General features: G+C 38.0%; 1 protein-coding gene across 1 annotated transcript in view; it reads right to left on the bottom strand.

Moving 5' to 3' along the window:
- The window catches only part of grin2da (glutamate receptor, ionotropic, N-methyl D-aspartate 2D, a), a 104,737-nt gene that overhangs the window by 47,451 nt on the left and 39,208 nt on the right, over positions 1 to 18,078 (bottom strand). Inside the window, exons 6-7 of the mRNA XM_063899714.1 lie at positions 9,099 to 9,213; positions 1,941 to 2,146 (exon numbers count right to left, since the gene is read on the bottom strand). Coding sequence (XP_063755784.1) covers positions 1,941 to 2,146; positions 9,099 to 9,213 — 321 coding nt within the window. The remainder of the gene's footprint in view (positions 1 to 1,940; positions 2,147 to 9,098; positions 9,214 to 18,078) is intronic.

Below are 18,078 nucleotides of genomic sequence, written 5' to 3'. Positions count from 1 at the left end.
TAATGACAGGAGAAAAAAGGGCATAACACATTCAAGCCATTGCTCTGCAGCAAAATCAGAGAAAAAATACGCTACAAATTACATGTAATACTACAGACGTAAAGAACATTGGAAAATAGGTATAAGAAAAAAAGCAGTCGAGTAAGAAATGTTTTAAGAAAAAAAAGAATGGGTCAAAGTATGTTGATTAACAAGAGAGCAAACTTCTTTTCTAGTCAATAAGACTGATGGAGGATGCACTTGTTATCTTACCATTGGCCAGGCTATGTGCTGGCAGGAAGAACACTTATCTGGGATAGACCAGGAGCCAAGAGCGGGCACACACACAGAAACACACACCATACACACACATGTACATGCTCACTCGCACTATGTCTATCTTATCACCTTGATTTGCTTTTGCTGCAAATGACCTTCTATGCACAAGAAACAAGAGGAACACTGATTATGAAGTGGTCTGAATATAACTGATACTTTAAACGTATATGCGCTGGAAGGGACAGAGAAGGGATCTGTAGTTCCACGAGTCTAATGATCTTGATTGATCAAAAGAAAGTCAACCTTACTTTGCTGTTTATATTACTGTTTTTTAATGAAGAGCTTTAACGATATTGGATTCTTAATTGCACGCTTTAGGGCGGTGTACCATATTACTTTTAACATGTCTGTAACTGTTATGATGAAATTGGCTTTCCTCCCTGGGATAATTAAGTTAGTTTTTGATGTTTTAATCCTATTCCCCTTGGCACACCACCAGTACCTGAAGATGGTAAAGATGTACTGTCCTGTTCATGGACGCTTGGCGAGACATTTCAATTACACAAGGGATCAGAACCGGAATGTTCTTGTTTCAGTTTGCTCTCTACCCAGGCACATTGTGAAACTTATTTGCTACTCTCTGGTGTATAGGCTGATAAGGGTTTAAGAGGAGAAACCCTCAAGAGTCGAAAGATGTCATCTATGTTACTTTTCTTCTCACTGCCCATGGCTATAATAAACTGTGGGTCATCGTGACCTGCCACTTTCTTTTGTAACTCGATTCACAGTCCATTCTTTGCAATGTTATTTATTTCTCATTTATTTTAGTTTTTTTAAAATAATGAATCATTTGAAAGCTCTCGTACACTCTCAAGTTAAGTTAATTTGTTGTGGTCATTTTGATTTGATCTTGATGGACAGCCTAACTGTAATTAAAAGTCAAGAGTGTTGACTTTTGATCTTTATCTATAGCACCAGGGCAGCTATGCTAATATAGAAGTTCCCAACAAATATGTTATGCCCTTAAGTTCTAGTACTACAAATGATGGAGAAGATCTGAACCAAAATACGTTTTTAAAACTACCATAACACACTTGAATAAGAGGTTATCTTCCTGTGTTATAATCCATCTGCTATATACTTACAAATTATTAAGTTATTTCTTTTGTAATACTTTTAGCTTATGAACTTAATTTAAATGTACGTGACCAACCATTGAGAACCTAACTTTGCAGAATTTGGATACAATGAAAAGCAAGGGCATTGTACTGTCCTGCTTAACCACTCATGTTAAATGTCTACGTTTCATCAACAAGCAAGCTAATTGAGCTCCATATGTATCATGCCTGTGGAAATGAACAAAACCACTCTATTAGCACTGTGAAATGATTTGGGTTAGCTTAGGCAACTCAAATACTGTGTTAGGTTTAAAAATCTTAATGACTTGGGTTGAAAAAAGCTTTGTATGTAACAATGTGTGAGTCACTGACGTAGCATCAAACACAAAAAACCTCAACTTTCGGTTCACACAAACGGCACTCTACATTTAGCCCCACTCCCTTCCTCTCATTGTACCACGGCATTAACCCCAACTCAAGATACTGTAGCTTTCTATTCAATAGGACATATTTCACTCTTAACTTGATAGCATAACGTGTTATTTAAATGCTGTGTTTCGTTACCTGGTATTGACAGGCATTCGACAGGGTACAGAGTCTCGGATGCAGGAGCTGGTGCCTGGGTCAGCCGGCTCCACAATAACAAATGGCCTCTCCTCCAGGGTAACCACTCGGAGGTGCTGGGAGTCATCTAGAGGCTTCAGGAACGAGCCGTAACGAGACCAGGGATGGTAACGCAGACGCAGGTGTCCATTTTCCCACCAGCCAACCTAATTAGAAGGAAACAGACAAACACAGATGCTAGGGGCTTTGGACTACTTTGGCTCTGGAACAGACTGCTTCTCTGGACTGTTTCAGTCATTTGATCAATTACAAATCTGATCAGTTTTGTGTTTTGTGTCCGTGAATGGCTAAATCATTGTACCTAATAGGCTAGCTAAGTATCAGATAAGAACACAGCCCGATTAGCACACATTGGCTGATTTGCAGGTGAAAAGTTGTCATGGTCACTACTGTAGGTTATAATTGGGAGCAATGTGGTTAACAATGTATAACCTCTGCTTCAAACCTGCATCGTCCTTTATATGAATATGATTCTATCTGTGTGAAAGTCTGATTGTTGTCCTACTTCCAAAGCATTCATAAACCTGGGGCATACACATAACAATGAGCCTTAATTTTATTCAGGGTAGCTTTCGACTCATGTGTTTCTACGGTAAATGCGTAAATAGATTACCTTTAAACCCACAAGCACTTTCTGAATGGGCACTGGAGTTATATAAATGTCTAACTAAATGTAAGTTCATTCTGGGGCCTTGTTTTTCTTTTTGTTTGGGATTTATATCTTTAGCTCTTCACTAAGCTACAAGGGACCATTACTTATCAAACCATGACAGGGAACTGACAACTGTGATCACAAAATGGTAAAGTGTGTTATGGGAGATCCCTCAGCCTATCCATCTATTTACGTCTCTGAAGATGATCACTGTTTTCTGTTAAAGTGTTTAGTCCTTTGCATCTTTTTTATTCCTCTTTTCCTGCACAGTTATGGGTCATTTGGTTGTGTTGCATAATGAAAGTTTGTTCATGTTAACTAAGCTGAGGAGCTGATATTCAGACCAAAGAGACAGTTTACAGTGTCACAGTGACCTACATGTGTAAACAAATATGTTTGCATTAACCAAGGATGTTACTGGATGGATTTGTAGCCACAACACTGCAAATCTGGCCCTTTTTTTGTGTGCCTTTTTTAAGCTGTGCTGTCATATTGCGTTTGCACACAAATTGCACCTGTTTAGGTTTGAAGAACTCGAACTAAGTGGTAATTATGTTTGTCTCCTTGTTCTTATCTATTACAATCATGAATCTTGGGTACACTGCTCAGAGGACTTGATAGTAAAGGATGCATCACTATAACACTCTAATATGCATTTATTTCGAACAATCAATACTTTTTCTCTTGTTCCACTGAAAATGCTTTGTAGAGTCTTTAAATAATCTGACTTTAATTAACACATTACAACCCAAATTTACTTTAATAAATCCAATGGTCATTCCAAACAAATGCAATCCAGGAACCAATGTTCTCAAGTTCTGCCGGAAAGTCTAAAGAGTTTTTGACCATACACATGCGGGCATACACACGCATAAGCTGATGTAGATTTGGCTAGTGAAGTTATTGTCTTATAGGGGTCATTTTTGTAAGGTGATGGAATATAATGTAACAAAATAAATGAACAAAGTGTTCGATTTGAAATCTGACTTTTATACATCTGACAAGCTAAAGCGTGCATCAATTACGTCAGCAAAGCAGCACCTCAGTTGCTTAAACCGTTGGCGTAGTCCCTAAACAACCTTTTCATAAACAGACCAAAGAGACGGTAATGATAATAGCAATTGTAAAAACTGTTCTGTCATTGGATGACAAAATAATCAATTCACTGAAATAAGTCTGGCACTGGCACAAGGTGGCCACTTATTGCGTTAATTGCTTGGTAGATATTTTCACGGACATAATATGAGTTCAGGATAACAAAAATGGTCACATGCTGTAGGAGGAGTTTAGACAACAAAAACATTTGAATAATTTACATGTATCACCACAATCATATTACTGGGGATTGGTCTGAGGCAATTTACCAATTTGGCCATCTTTAACCTTGTAAACTTCAGTATCGAGTAAGGTATAATGTTTCATTCTTATTGTAAATTCTGGAAATCATTATTCTTTTTGAATATTTTGCAGTCTGGACTTCCTGTCTGCTTCTGTGCTTTTCAGTTCTCATTATAGACTTTGGTAGGACTTTAAATGCCCGCAGGGAGTCAAGGCTCTTTTAGAACCGACACATAATATATAACAATGACCTTGTTATTTATCTCAATGCTGAAAAGTTACTGCACTCTACTTTAAAATATAATTTTCAGGGGCAGAAAAGATTGGCCATTGCATTTCCGAAATCCTTCGAACAGTAATAATAAAAAACACAGCCCGTCCTCAGTTGTAATAATCACTGAAGGACTGGAAGCAGTGAGAGCGAAGCATCAATGGGCGTGCATTCATCCATGCACCTCCGCCAGCATTGGATTCATTACTACTTTAAGTGATTTCTGCATCTATTTTCACTCTGCCAGTCCGTTCTGAGTGCAAAACAGCTGTGAATTGTAGTAAACAACTCGAGTACAAAATTGGCCTGCAAGAGAAATTGCTTATAAATTCTAACTAGCTGCAGAAATGAGAAACTTATGAAACATGTCAAATAATAGTGTCAACTGAGCTGGAACAAATAACGTTTTTAAAAAATGGGGAGTTGTTCAATGTGGTATTGCTAAACTGAATGTTGAATGTTTATATTTTTTTAAATATCAATTTGCACCAAATATGGATATGAGGAGACATGGAAAGTTAAATATGTCAAGGTCACTATGGCTGAGCTTAAGATTTATTCTTATGTCAGGACCATCATTTTTTCAATTAGAATACTTAATACATACGTAATGTTGTATTATATAGATTGAATTAGCTTATTTATATACATTTTCTCAAGCCTATATTGCAGATTGATCTGCTCTATATAATATACAGTATGTCTTAAGTAATGTCTGATGTCTGCTAATTGTGTGTGATCAATGATCAATGTACCATTATGACACTTTTCCATTAATTTTCTAGTCTTATTGCCACCCTACTTGGTCTGCATGATTTTTTTTATATACAAAAAGAAGGTTTGTTTATTTATATTGTCTCAATCAAAGCTGTTGATACAATTTACAGACATGCTCACCCAACACTACAGTCAATCCTGGTTAATTATCAAACAGAATGAAGCTTTTTAACAAACAATGTCTGTGTTTTTTGTGTACAACAGTCTTCCTGCAGGTTTGATACAAACCAAAATGGGTTTGGAGTGCATGCCAGGGAAAAGCCTGATCCTTTGAGTATTGCCTGCTGAATTATTGAAATCACTTTAAGATTACTCTTCCTACATATACATCCTAATGCAGCTTGAAATGGTACAATAATGGGAATCAGCTCTGTGTTGTTTAGGATTTCAGGTACTGAGTCCTTTCTTTTATTCTCATTGATCCAGTGTATACTTCACTTGGCAAACTTCGTATCTAAGAGCAAACCAAAAGAAAATACTTTCTGTTTTGTTGTATCGCATAACAACCTACTACAGAAAAATCACAGAATGAGATGCTCGAAATGTATGACTGAAGTCTTTCTTGGCAGCAAAACAACAAAAAACAAACAAAAGACTTCAATATGATCTCTATTGAAGCATGCAGACAATACAATGTTATGAATATTATGGCATAACATGAATGAAAGCATCAAAACGAATTTTATTATTGTTGTTATTGTTATTATTATTATCATACTATAAAGGACATTTGGAAATGTATCTGACAAAATGTAAATCATCTTTTCTTAAGTTTTTCCAGATAGACTGTGATCTAACCTTATTTATTGAAATATACAAGAAGATTAAACTGTTATTTTTTTAGTTATACAGGAAGATTCAATGGATAATGCATGGAACATTTAGCCCAAACATCACTACTCCTGCCTCCATAAGCATATTTAAAGAATGTTCATCTTTGCTAGTGTTTGCCCTGGTAATGATGCCTATAAAAGGATCAAATATGATCACAAAACACGCAAATTATTGATTTGGTTTGAAATTTGAGCTGCAGGGTTTGGTTGTTAAATTTGAAATACGTTAATTGCCAAACGGGCTTGGCATTTTAAAGACGTCTTAATATGTTCATTTCTCTAAAGCAAAACCAAATGTTCTGACCCTGAGACCCTTGATGAACACAGTTCCACGTCTATAAAACCTGCTCTTGTTCAGCTGCCCTCAGGTTGCTGTGCTCGGCAAATAAACTCTATGATTCAGTTCAGGAGAGGTTAACTCAGCAAATATTCTTCTGGGAAACAGGGATGTTCACACAATTAAAGTAGAAAAAATCCCTGAGCCGTCAGGGTCAAGTGTTGGTCTCTGAGGGAATTGCATCTGCAATGTATGTCCTTTGCTTGCCCATTAACCCTCAGGTCTAAGCTCTCACATAACAGTCACTTCCCATAGACCTTCAAGTCATTGCCTGGAAATGGCTAAGGGAAAGTAACATTATAAAAGGTTGTAACATTTATTTTTCAAAATACAGTGTGCCCTAATATGAAGCTGGTGAGTAAAGGGAGTTTGCTATATGCTATAAACATGTGCTGGTATCTTCTGCCAATTATTAACTTTTAACAATGCCGATAATAATGTTTAGTATGACTTCATCTTGTACTTCCTTGGACCTCTGGTAGAGGACAAATGTTGTTTTGAAACTCTGATTTCTTGCTGATTTCAACACCCATTTTATGGCTGATAAACACTGATGATATGTTGGTTAGAGAACACTCTGTAGAGCCAAGTGGAACTGCAGAGTCTGGCAATCATTTTCCAAAAATGTTGTACAATAAGTGAACCCTTTCAACATTAGAAATTCATAACGTCAATTGTTGATATAAAAATATATTATTGTAGTTTTACAGTTGATGTATTTTGTGCTCGTTATTGAGCATTCTAAGAGAAGGACCACATGTCAGGCTATTTCAAAAAAAGGATAAAAATGTAGGTAAAATCACAAAATATTGTAATATCTTAGGTGAAGGGGTTCGGATACAAAAGAACAGCACAGGAATCGTCTTTGGAGAACAGAAGTGCAAATGAAACTCTTATCTGTCAGTTTTTCTACCAACTGTAGCCAGTTTCTTTTCTCTGTCTTTTCCCAACCCATGGAGTATAAGACTGTAACCTGTCTCCTGTGTCAGTATCTCAGCTTTTGTTCATTGAAAATTGAATACAGTAATGGTGAACTGGAACAGAAAAGGGCAGAAAACTGCACTACTATTCCCACAGAGGAATAAGTGCGAGTTGAAGCTTGACTATTGCAATATTCAGCTTTTCTGTAATGTCAAAAGAAATACAGGCTGTGTTTTTAAAAACCGAAAAACAGAGAAAATACATAGTGCAGTACAGAAGACCTAAAATCAGGAATAAAATAGCTGACACACTCTCCAAAAATAAATGCCCCTTGTTCAGCAATCAAATGATAACAGACAGCACTTTCATTGTTCATGAATTCTGCCTTTTTCAGGTTTTAAACCTAGTTTTGTGAGTAACTTTAATATTTCAACTGAACTGAATCTTGCTCTGAGTCGTGTTATCTTCTGCAAAACAAGATTAGGGTCAATTTTAGATCATTATATGCACAATTTCTAAGATTCTGCAAACCCCCAATATTCAGTCCAAGGCTTTTGGGATGCAATTTGCCAAAAGTAATTCAGATTTTCAAACAGCATCCAGAAAGAGAAACATTATGCAACAATGACAAGTCAATGTAGGTTATCACAAGTATTGACAATTGATAAGCCAGTTCAAATCAGAGGGAATAAAACATATAAGGGCATATGAGGACCGACCCATTTGTCATCAAAAATGAGTTAAAGTCTCCAATGTCTGTAGTTTCTACCTATTTCCTTTTAGATTGTTTTCAACCATTGCACAGTTTAAGAAACAGCAGCTAATGAAATAAAGTAATGAGCTTTGAAAACTCAACCTTTGGAGTTTTGCTTTCTAAAGATTTTTGGCACAGAGCATTGTATCCATAACACATTGCTTATTTTATTCCAAAACCAGGAGCATAAATCTATATTTCTAGCATCCACTCTGCTAAGGCAGGTGTAGTTTGCACACAAATCCTGCTTAAAGTAACTTCTGACATGAATTAAGTTTACGTATTCCTCAGCTCCTATTTAACGCGCTCTTATATGAATCCTTTGGTCATCATTCTCTTATAGAACGGATATTAAAAGGGCCTTATTATGCTTATGGGGATTTTCCCTTTCCTGTAGTGTGTGCATAGGGTTTCGTGCATTTAAAAAGCCTGCAAAGTTTAAAAGGTTCACTTTGTACTTCTGTAAACATGACGACATCACTATGTAACACTCACACTTCTGTTGGCTAGGGCTACAACACATTGTCTGGGGCAGTACATCTCTAAGCTTTTGGCCAATCACAAAAAAGCCAGCCAGCTAACCATTCTTTCAGACAATGTTTACAGGAAGGTGAAGAACTACAAACACTGAAATCGAAGGACTCTTACTGATGCTGCCCTGGTAGAACAACATGATTTCCTTCTTTTAAAGGTCAATTTCTTTGTTTGTTTTTTTTACTTTTTGGTTATCATCCTTTAAATGAAAGGGGACGTGAGTTTGCACTCAACAATAAACATATTGAGTCATAAAAGGTCAGGAGCAAATGGAACACAGCGGGATGGAACAGAAAGGTTTCTTGTTTTTCTCAGGTCGAGGGGAGGCTGGAGGAATTGAAAGCGCCCTCTGAGGGAAGACCTTAGATCTGGTGCTATTACTGTACAACTGCTACACGTGGCCCCTGATGAAGAGGGTATTGGAGTGTGAGTTAGCGCTAGCTAACAAGGCTGACAAACCGTGACGAAAGAGTAGAGGGAGAGGATGAAGGGAGGGGGGTTAGAAGCGCTCTAATGAGATGTGGGAAAGAAAAGAAGGGGGGGGGGGGGACAGTGAGACAGCAGAAAGGTGAAACTGAGCAGTGATGAGTTAGCATGTTTGATGGACTGTGAAATTGCAGTTAGTCAGTCTAGCCGCCGTGCTATTATAATTGATGCTAACTTGCACAGCTGTGTACTAACCTCTTCCCAGCCCCTCCCATTGGTGTAGGAGATCACATCGAGCAGCGGATTGGACAGGTAGCCGTCACTGTTAAAGGAATAATCCCGCCCACCGATGGATATGTTGGTGAAGTACCTGTGAGAGGAAACAGGAATAAACAGGTGAAATAAGAGACGGGAGTCCAAGTAAGGGAAACATTGGTTTGGTTAACAATGCACCATGTCCCATAAAAGTAGTCCTACTGTGTGTCATTACAGATATATGTTAAGTGGATTCAACACAACTTTTACGGCTTCTTAAATGTTCTTTTTTTCTGTTGCCATTTTTTGTTGTTGTAGCTAAATGTTGTGCAAGTCTTGTAGGAAGATGAATCAGATGATAAATTCTGATTGTTTGACTGTTAGAGATCATTGGGTCCAACACCAGAAATATATTAATGGTTAAAAAATGTAGGGCAACAATGTAGAGGACAACCTGCATGTAATGTAATGTTGACTAATATGCTCAGAATATCAATGAAATGGGAGTTGAAAATAATCCTTTGAACTTAGTCTTTGTTTCAAAACTCGCTCTTGTTACTTTAAGTTGTACGCAATTGTACGTTTTGAAAAAAGCATCTATCAAACCGTAATATCTTAAAATACTTTCTGAAAAGTACAGTAAAGAAAAAACATCAAGCAATGTGTTACCATATAACATTTTAAGGAAAGAAAGGAATCAAATAAGAAAAGAGAAGTCAAGTAATCAAAGCAATGGAGTGAAAGGCGAGACCTTCACTGCGGGGGAACAAACATCAGGGATTGTTCGCTAAAACACATTTCTGTTGAGATGAGAGGAAATCACATTGTTGAGGTGTAAAGACCGTGGGGGAGGCAAATACTCGAGAAGAGGTTACACAGGGTGGGAGAGATGACATGAAGTGCAGAATTTGCCAAAATGTTTCCCCCGTCTTCTGCTGCTTTCTCGTGTCACACACAGCAGGAGGTTTACAGAGAAGAGTAATACGGGGTGAAAAGCAGAAAGAGAGTAAACATTGGAGGACCAATACTTGAGAATACCAGGACAAAACAAAAAGCAAAGAGCCTCGTTGTGAAACAGAGATAGTGTGAGAGAGAAAGAGAGAGCTTTACCTTTGATGTTTTTAATAAAATATCTACCTTAAAAGCATCTTGAAAAAAGCACATCAAAGCTTTCTAATAAAACCACTCCACAAACACACAGGCAGCCTCATTGGATGAAAACCCCTCAGCATCTTAGATAACTCTTAATCAACTGCAATCACACTTCAAGACAGACAAAACGTATGGAAAGTGTGCAAAACAGCCATTGTGTCGCTGCACTAAGACACAGCAGCAACAAAACAGAGCATTCACCCACATCAGAAAACATCGTTATGTCATTCTGGACTTTGAAAAGAGCTGTTTCAGCGGAATGACAGGATTCAGATTGGAAACATTTGAAACGTCAAACGGCAACATGTTTTTCAAATTTGTTTTTAGATAAAAGGCAGCTTGGATGTGGGCATATTGTATTTTTTTAAGTGATGGTTCAAAGTATGATGTTTAAATTTTAACTGCATGTTAGCAATATGCTAAGAATGACTTTTAATAAAGTCTAGGCATGGACAAAAAAACAGAAGCTAAGTATAGAAGTTGGGAACTATCTTAACATTGACCAGATCAATGAGGTCTTGTATGGGACTAGGGCAGAAACAGCCCAAATAGTTTGAGGGGTAAAAAAAAAAGAATGTATAGAAAACAGAAGAAAAATTAAAAAGAAAGCACTTTTTTATCTCCAAGATATAAAAAAAAAACACATTCATAAGAGGTGTCAGAGCAAACAGGCTGCCAGGGAACAGTTAGGAGTTGGAGGTTCAATGCCTCGCTCAAGGACCCCTCAGCAGTGCCCAGAAGGTTAATTGGCACCTCTCCAGCTACCCGTTCTCACTGCTTTTTTGTTGTTGTTCCAATCAGGACTTGAAATGGCAACCCTTTGGTTAGCCTACTACTAGTACTGCCATTACATCTCATTTCATCCACAAAGGAAGACAGAAAGTACCTGCTATTATTATTTGAAAAGATAAGCGCAATGGGAGGTGGAAGATTTTTAAAATAAATGTAGGGTTTTTTTTGACGGAAAAAAAGGAGGTGGCAAAGTAAGTATCGCTTGTGTCCTTATCCGTGTTGTAAAGAGGTCTTTGTAATAGTGACAGTGAACCCGAAGCTGGGCAAATTTTCCACAACCTGCTTCGGAAATTTAACTCAGAAACAAGAAATATTGTTATCTAACAAGAGGGATGCATTGTTGAATGAATTCTAAATTTACCAGGTGCCCCATTTATCCAAAAAAACAGCTCAATGTGTTTTAAATGTGTGGATAAGTCGAGAACTCAGTGCTTGGGTAAAAAAAACCTGAAAACCTCTCAGCTGAGAGGCAATTTAATTTGTGAGAGGAAGCTAAATGTTTTCTAGGACCGAATCTCAATTAAAATTTGAACAAAAAGCATTACTGGTTAGTTACATGCCGCTTCAGAGAGTAAATACAATCAAAATTGAAACAAAGCGTAAAGAAATAGGTCCAAGGTTTGACCCCTACTGTGAATAGAACCACACCAAAGAAGCTGCCTACTTTATTTCACATTTTACCAGCCCATAATCCTTAATGGTCCACTATGGGATTTCTGTGGGATTCATTTGTTGACTGTGAATTATGCATCAAATGCAGCAGGGAGTAGAAATAATGAAAAACAGAATTAAATAGCAGGTTACAGAAGCTGGAAATCAGGATTTTATATGCATATCCCAGCTATTATATTCTGCTTTCTAATACTAATAAGGGTATGAGCTTATCCCTGCTATTGTTAAGGAAATGAGATGCAGCTCCTATAGGTGCAGCTGACGGAAAAGTCACAATCTTTTCTGCACCGTGGATTCACTTTGGCTTGATTTCCCAAAGGGTAACATTAAGGTCAACTCTGAATCCAAAACAAATGGGCAGTTCACTAATTGGTAGAGAGATATTGGCTTCCCTTATGGTATGCTTATGTAGTCCTGGAGTATATCCGAGACAGCTAATTCACTGCACAATAAATTCAGGAAATATTCATTGAGGTAAAATTGAATAGCATCTGTCGCTTGTTATTACCAACAATAATAAATAATATTATTCAGCAGGAATCCAGACACTGAAATTGTAACTTGCACTCAAGCCAACAAGGAAGTTGAGCCTGATTTGCTCCCGGGTTGTATTTTTATGCTACCCTACCATATAATCATACTGTGGTGCTTTGCAGCAGTCTCCTTTATCATCCATCAAGTGTCTGATAGGTAAGCAGTGAGACAGCCATTATCTCAGAGTCAGAATATCAATGTATATTATCGTGTTGCCCTGCAGCTGCTGAAATAAAAATCCAGCTGGAGCACGTTCAACACGTCAGCTACAGATGTAACCTCAAATAACCATGCAATCTCCGAAGGCACTTAAACAAAAAGGTACTCGTGTCTATTCCTCTGAATTCATGTTCACCTATTCCGTGACTGGAAAGTGTTTGGTTTCCCTGGAAGGAGTTTTGTACGAGAAGATCTGCTGCTGCACCTTAGAGCACCTGATGTTAACTGACATCTGGAGTCCCTGAGGACTCTAGCATTTCTCTTTCACCTAGTTTTACCTCAGCAAACAGTGGAAAAACACCAGCCTTGAGGCTCAGAGTGTCAGAGGTATCTCCATCACCTCTGCCGGGAGCGGCTACTATAATCCTCCCTTCTTTTCCTCTCACCTCCTCTATCCTTTATTCCTCATCCTGTCTTTCCACCTGTGCTTCCTCATTATTCCCTACCATGTGAAATTTCTCATGCAGTGAGTACAGTACAGTGCAGAGGAGCAGCGAAGCAGAGGTGACAGCACCTAGCAAGTGGGAAGAGACAGCAGGAGAGGGTAGAAGGTGCTAGGAGCAAAAGAGAAGATGAAAAAGAAGAAAGAGACAGCTGGCAACAGAATAAGAGAGACAGAAACGAGAAACAATTTAAGTTAAGGGGGAGACGGGCACAGACAGGGAGAGTGTGCAATGGAGAGAACAAGAGAGGCAGAGTGTGTGAGGATCGACAAACATGTTCGCTACCGGCAGAATCCAACAGCTGCCTCTTGAACATAAAGGAAAAACACAAATAGTACATGTAAGAGAGTGTCAGTGGTTGGTATATCACTGGAACAGCAAACAATATTACCATATTCATCTAAATAATGAGTGCAAAAACCAGCACATATTTTAAGAAACTTTTACAAAATCATCTGTATTGCTTTGTGGCACAACCCACTCTTTGCAGCTATGTATCCACTATCTGATTTACTAAAGGAGCAGCTCATTACACATTCAGCTCATGGACTGAAAGTGATAATGAGGTGATGTATTTTGGCCAACATTTTTAAATTACTTCATTATAGTCTTCACATACAGTATATAACCCTAACCCTAACCCTACAAGACAAATCAAAATATTGTATAAAAGTAATAGGTCTTCAACATGCCGTCCGTGCCCCATATCTGTTTTCCAATATGTCTCATACACACATATATTATTCACTAAATGTTACCCATTGCTCCTAATGCACTCAAGTGAGCTAGCGAACACAAGCCAAACCTCTGTGCAGCACTGATCCTCATGAAATGATAATAAATTAATATTGTAAGCGCCATAAAAAGGTATATTTTAACGTCCAACCATATTATAGATACAAGTAGTCCAATGTACAGTACACAATGCTGTATTCCAGTTTATCCAATATGTAACTCGATTAAGTATGTAGTAGGCGCTCCATTTCTCATTCAGCTTGGTGGTCCTTGGCATGAAAAACTTTCAAGAACCCTGATACAATGTATAGCATATGTGTGAAAAATTGAAAGGCTGCTATCAGCTAGGTCAAATACATTTACAGCAGTCATTAACAACAACTGGCATTAATTTATGTCACAGATAACTGCTTTGAATTTTAGCTGAAACCCATGAGGTAGAACAAAGAGCAGCTGGAGGGATGAGTAATAAAGGAGAAGAAATAGAAATTGAAATAATGAAACTAGGAGGTTGACCTGCCTCAGTAGGAGATGTTGCTCTCCATCTGTATTGTACGTGCACATCAGCAGAGCTGAGACAGAGTCTGATTTAATCAATGAAGTCATTACTGGGACATGTGACTGGTGCGTATCAAACCAAAGGGGGAACAAAAAGCTTCCCAGTGGAATAATCAACTGTTTCATATGGCCGACAAACAAAAAAAAAAAAGAAGAACCGAAGGAAAACTAAATGTGAAGTGAATTACAGGTCAAGATGAAGAGATAAAGCAAGGTTTGTCACGACAAGGGACTTCTTTGAGAAGGATTTAAATAACTTTTGTTTCACTCTTAAGAGGGATGACCTGCTGGACACTAACATGGGCCAGCTGGTTGGTTGGTGAGTCTCATGCTTCAGAGTTTCTCACCTAGCATAATCTCACAGTGATGATCAGTCTGTTACTTAAATTCACTCGTCTGCCATTGGCCAGATTTCCTCTGTTTTTGTGTTTTTTTTTATAATTTATCACTGAGAATGCCATCTGAGCCTGGCAACTAAAAGTATGTGTCATGAGTGCTGATTTCTGGTGATGAAAAAGATGAATAAATCCGGTTTAATTTGCTCACAAATTGAGCTGGGTATTTGGATTTATTCATTTAAACTCATGTTGATGCCTAACGGTGAGAGCCAGCAACACTGAGGCTGCATGTTGGCAAAATCTGTGACTTGGATTCTATTAGGTCTCATACATTTTTAGGATAAACAGAAACAAATATAAACAAAAAGATCTACTGGCTGAATGAATTTCTTGCAATGATATTTAACATGTGAATGATGGATTTATTTTAACAAGATTTGGAGTTCATTCCTAAATATATAGAGTTTGGAAAGGGCTGCATCTCTTGCTGCAAACATCAAATTATGTTTTACATTGAAAGACTACACTGGCCGACAGTTGCATATGCATTACAGCGACCAAAAACATTTCTATTTGGCCAAACGTGCTGCCCTTTCAAAAACGATGTGCCCAAACACATGCAAATAAAGAATCATCTTAACCAACTTGGCGCAGCTTTCACTAAAAGTGCTGCATGAACTAAACGCTGCAAATAAAACCACGGACGAACGGACGGATGAGGAGACCAAAAAGTAATTGACACATCTGGGGCTGGAGCGCTTGCTCACGCTTCGGGATTGTACAACAGTCACTGTCAATGGAAATGTACCTCATTTCTCACCTCTACTTTGCATTAGTTGTGAAGTTGGTGAAGATGTTTCTTCATTTGCATCATTTTTTAAAGTGAAGCACATTTACACCTGGGTGTTGGCCATCGTAAAAAGAAAGCATTTCTATCATTTTGTCACAAGTTGAAATGTTCATGAATTCTAAGAGCTTTGAAAATCTACCCTAGGCAACTGGTTTGTACAACACTATTATAAATAGAAATATGTTTTCTATTCCCATTCATGATTTCTAAAGAATTATATTAAAATTAACAAAAATTCTCTGGTTTTAGTCCTTTTATATAGATTTATCAGTCCATGCAGAAGCTTTAAGGTCCAGTACAGACATAAGGATGAAAGGATCCCTCAGGGCGACTGGAGAAGATATATGTGAATGCATGTCTGTCTGTTATCGAGTGCGTGCTAATGGTTTAAAGTTCTTCTTCAAAAAGATCTTGCCGCCTCTGCAACCACTTTCCCTGGCTGTTCTGGGAAAGCTTTCTTTGTAACCATGACAACGTCTTCAAAAGTAAAGTGAGAGACAGAGACAGGGGGGTTAGAGAGAACAAAATGAAAAGAAAAAGAGTGATAGAGAGTGAGAGAGCGAGGGCATGTTAGCCTGAATGATCAAGAACCATTTCATGCTTCATATGAAGAAATGTCGGATTTGTCAGCACTTATTCTCCATCCCTGCTCCTCTTTATATTCTCTTACTAGTCACTGTCAATACACTTCAAAGGAATGTAAATGTCACATTAAGGTACAGTTATATATGATTGAATAACATTTATTATTTTATGAAATACTAAATAAATCGAAAAAAATACATAATCACAAGATGACGGCGCAAACAGTTCAGTCCTTTAGAACAGCGCGTACTGTATAGTACTGTAGGTCATTGAACTGTATATATTTCCATTCATATATGTTTAATATTTTAAATTTCATCAAGTAAGATCTAAGGAATGTATGAAAATAAAGACCATCATTATCTCCGAAGCCAGAAAACGTTCAAATGCAAATGACTGTTACATATGAAAGATAGAGATGCTACAGGTTTAGAAATATAGGAATAGGTCAGAAAAATCTACGAACAATTGCAGGTAAATAAACATAGCAGAATGGAACGGCAGAAAGCTACATGGGCAGCGATGTGCTCTTGAGCTGTGTCCACTCTCTTTCCAGCGAGATGCCACCGTAAATACTAAATAAATAAATACCAAATCGACGAACGATACTTGCCATATTCTTTTGGACTTTTCAAATGGACACAGCAAACAGTTCTATGTCCTGTCTACTGTTCAACATGTTTTGAGCAACCATGACGTGGCAGTGGATTTCTAGGTAGTGTCAAGATGTGCTGGTTAGTGAGCAGAAACCCGAGTAGAAAAAAACTGTGTACAATAAAATAAAATAAAAATCTGGAAACAAAACAAAAAACTATGAAAATGTCAGTTATTTGTGCATACCAGGTTCATCAATAGCAAGTAGGACCAACCTTCATGTCAAATGCCAAGCCCATTTCTAAACCTGAATGTCGATAAAGGACTGTCGGTTGGACAGAACCAGCCACAATTTCTTGTCTTCTACATTTGACATCAAAACGTATGCACAAAACCACACAAGAACATTGCTTGTGCGTAAGCAGAAGCCCAGAGTCCTTGCACCCTCAACAAAGTCAACATCAGCCAGCTGCCAGTGTTGCGAACTTCCCGTATCCAAGTTTGTGTTGTAATCAGATCATTTTCATCCAATAGGTCACGTTGTTTCGGTTTAGTTTGTGTGTGACATTTTGTGATGCTTGCAGGTGTAAAGGGAGTAATTACAATGCATTGCACTCACTATCTCCCTCTCTGAAGAAGCAGAAACAGACAGTTTAACTTGTGTGTTTTTACAACCACACTGATTCATTTAAGAGTTAAGTAAATACATAGATGAATGAAAAAGAAAAATGGCTAAAAGCCTGCTGCAGCAAAAACTTAATGGTTTTTTTTTGTCAGCATGCCTCCCTCCCCCTCTGCTCTCCCTGCTTCTCTCCCTCTCGCCTCCTCATATTGACTGAGGTGATTCATAGTTCATCACTTTTGATGACACAACCGCTGTGAGTACCATCCTTGAGAACTGAAGTCACCAGAGGAGCCGTGAGTGCTCTTACATTGCGGAGAACCATTGTATCTCATGTTATTGCAAATGCACACACACACATATACAACGTTAGTGAGAAAATACGCCAGGGGTGAATCCCCCAACGCTAATGAAAGGCTTGTGCCCATGACCACCAAAGGGAAGGGGTAGACTGATAGAGCCGTAAAGGCCATCACGACTCCTGTGTGACTCATAGATTCTGCGGTGAAGGAGAGTAGAGAAGCAAATAATGTGTTATATGTAATTAAACCGAGCTACATGTGACTCTTTTATATTAGCATAGCTTTGAAAGATCCGTCATGAGACTTTTAAATATGTTTCTTACCAGGCATACATGACCAAAAATGTAATGAAAATGCACTTCTTAACCCCCGGAGGGTTATCAATTTTTGGGGATCGGCGTGATGTCTCATATTGGGATCAATTTGGAGTTCAAGCCTTTTTAAAAATATGTTCAACGTTTACGACTTCTTTCTTTGGCAATACAAACTGAATGTAATCCCCTGAAGATGGAAAAGAGAAACAGTGATTTAAGACGATTGCATGAAAGAGCAATATTTGTTGTGCTTTTAAGTTTTTGACAAAC

The sequence above is a fragment of the Eleginops maclovinus genome, chromosome 13 (genome assembly GCF_036324505.1).
Source record: "Eleginops maclovinus isolate JMC-PN-2008 ecotype Puerto Natales chromosome 13, JC_Emac_rtc_rv5, whole genome shotgun sequence".
Classification (NCBI taxonomy): Eukaryota; Metazoa; Chordata; class Actinopteri; order Perciformes; family Eleginopidae; genus Eleginops; species Eleginops maclovinus.
This window is presented reverse-complemented; position numbering and strand designations above follow the sequence as displayed.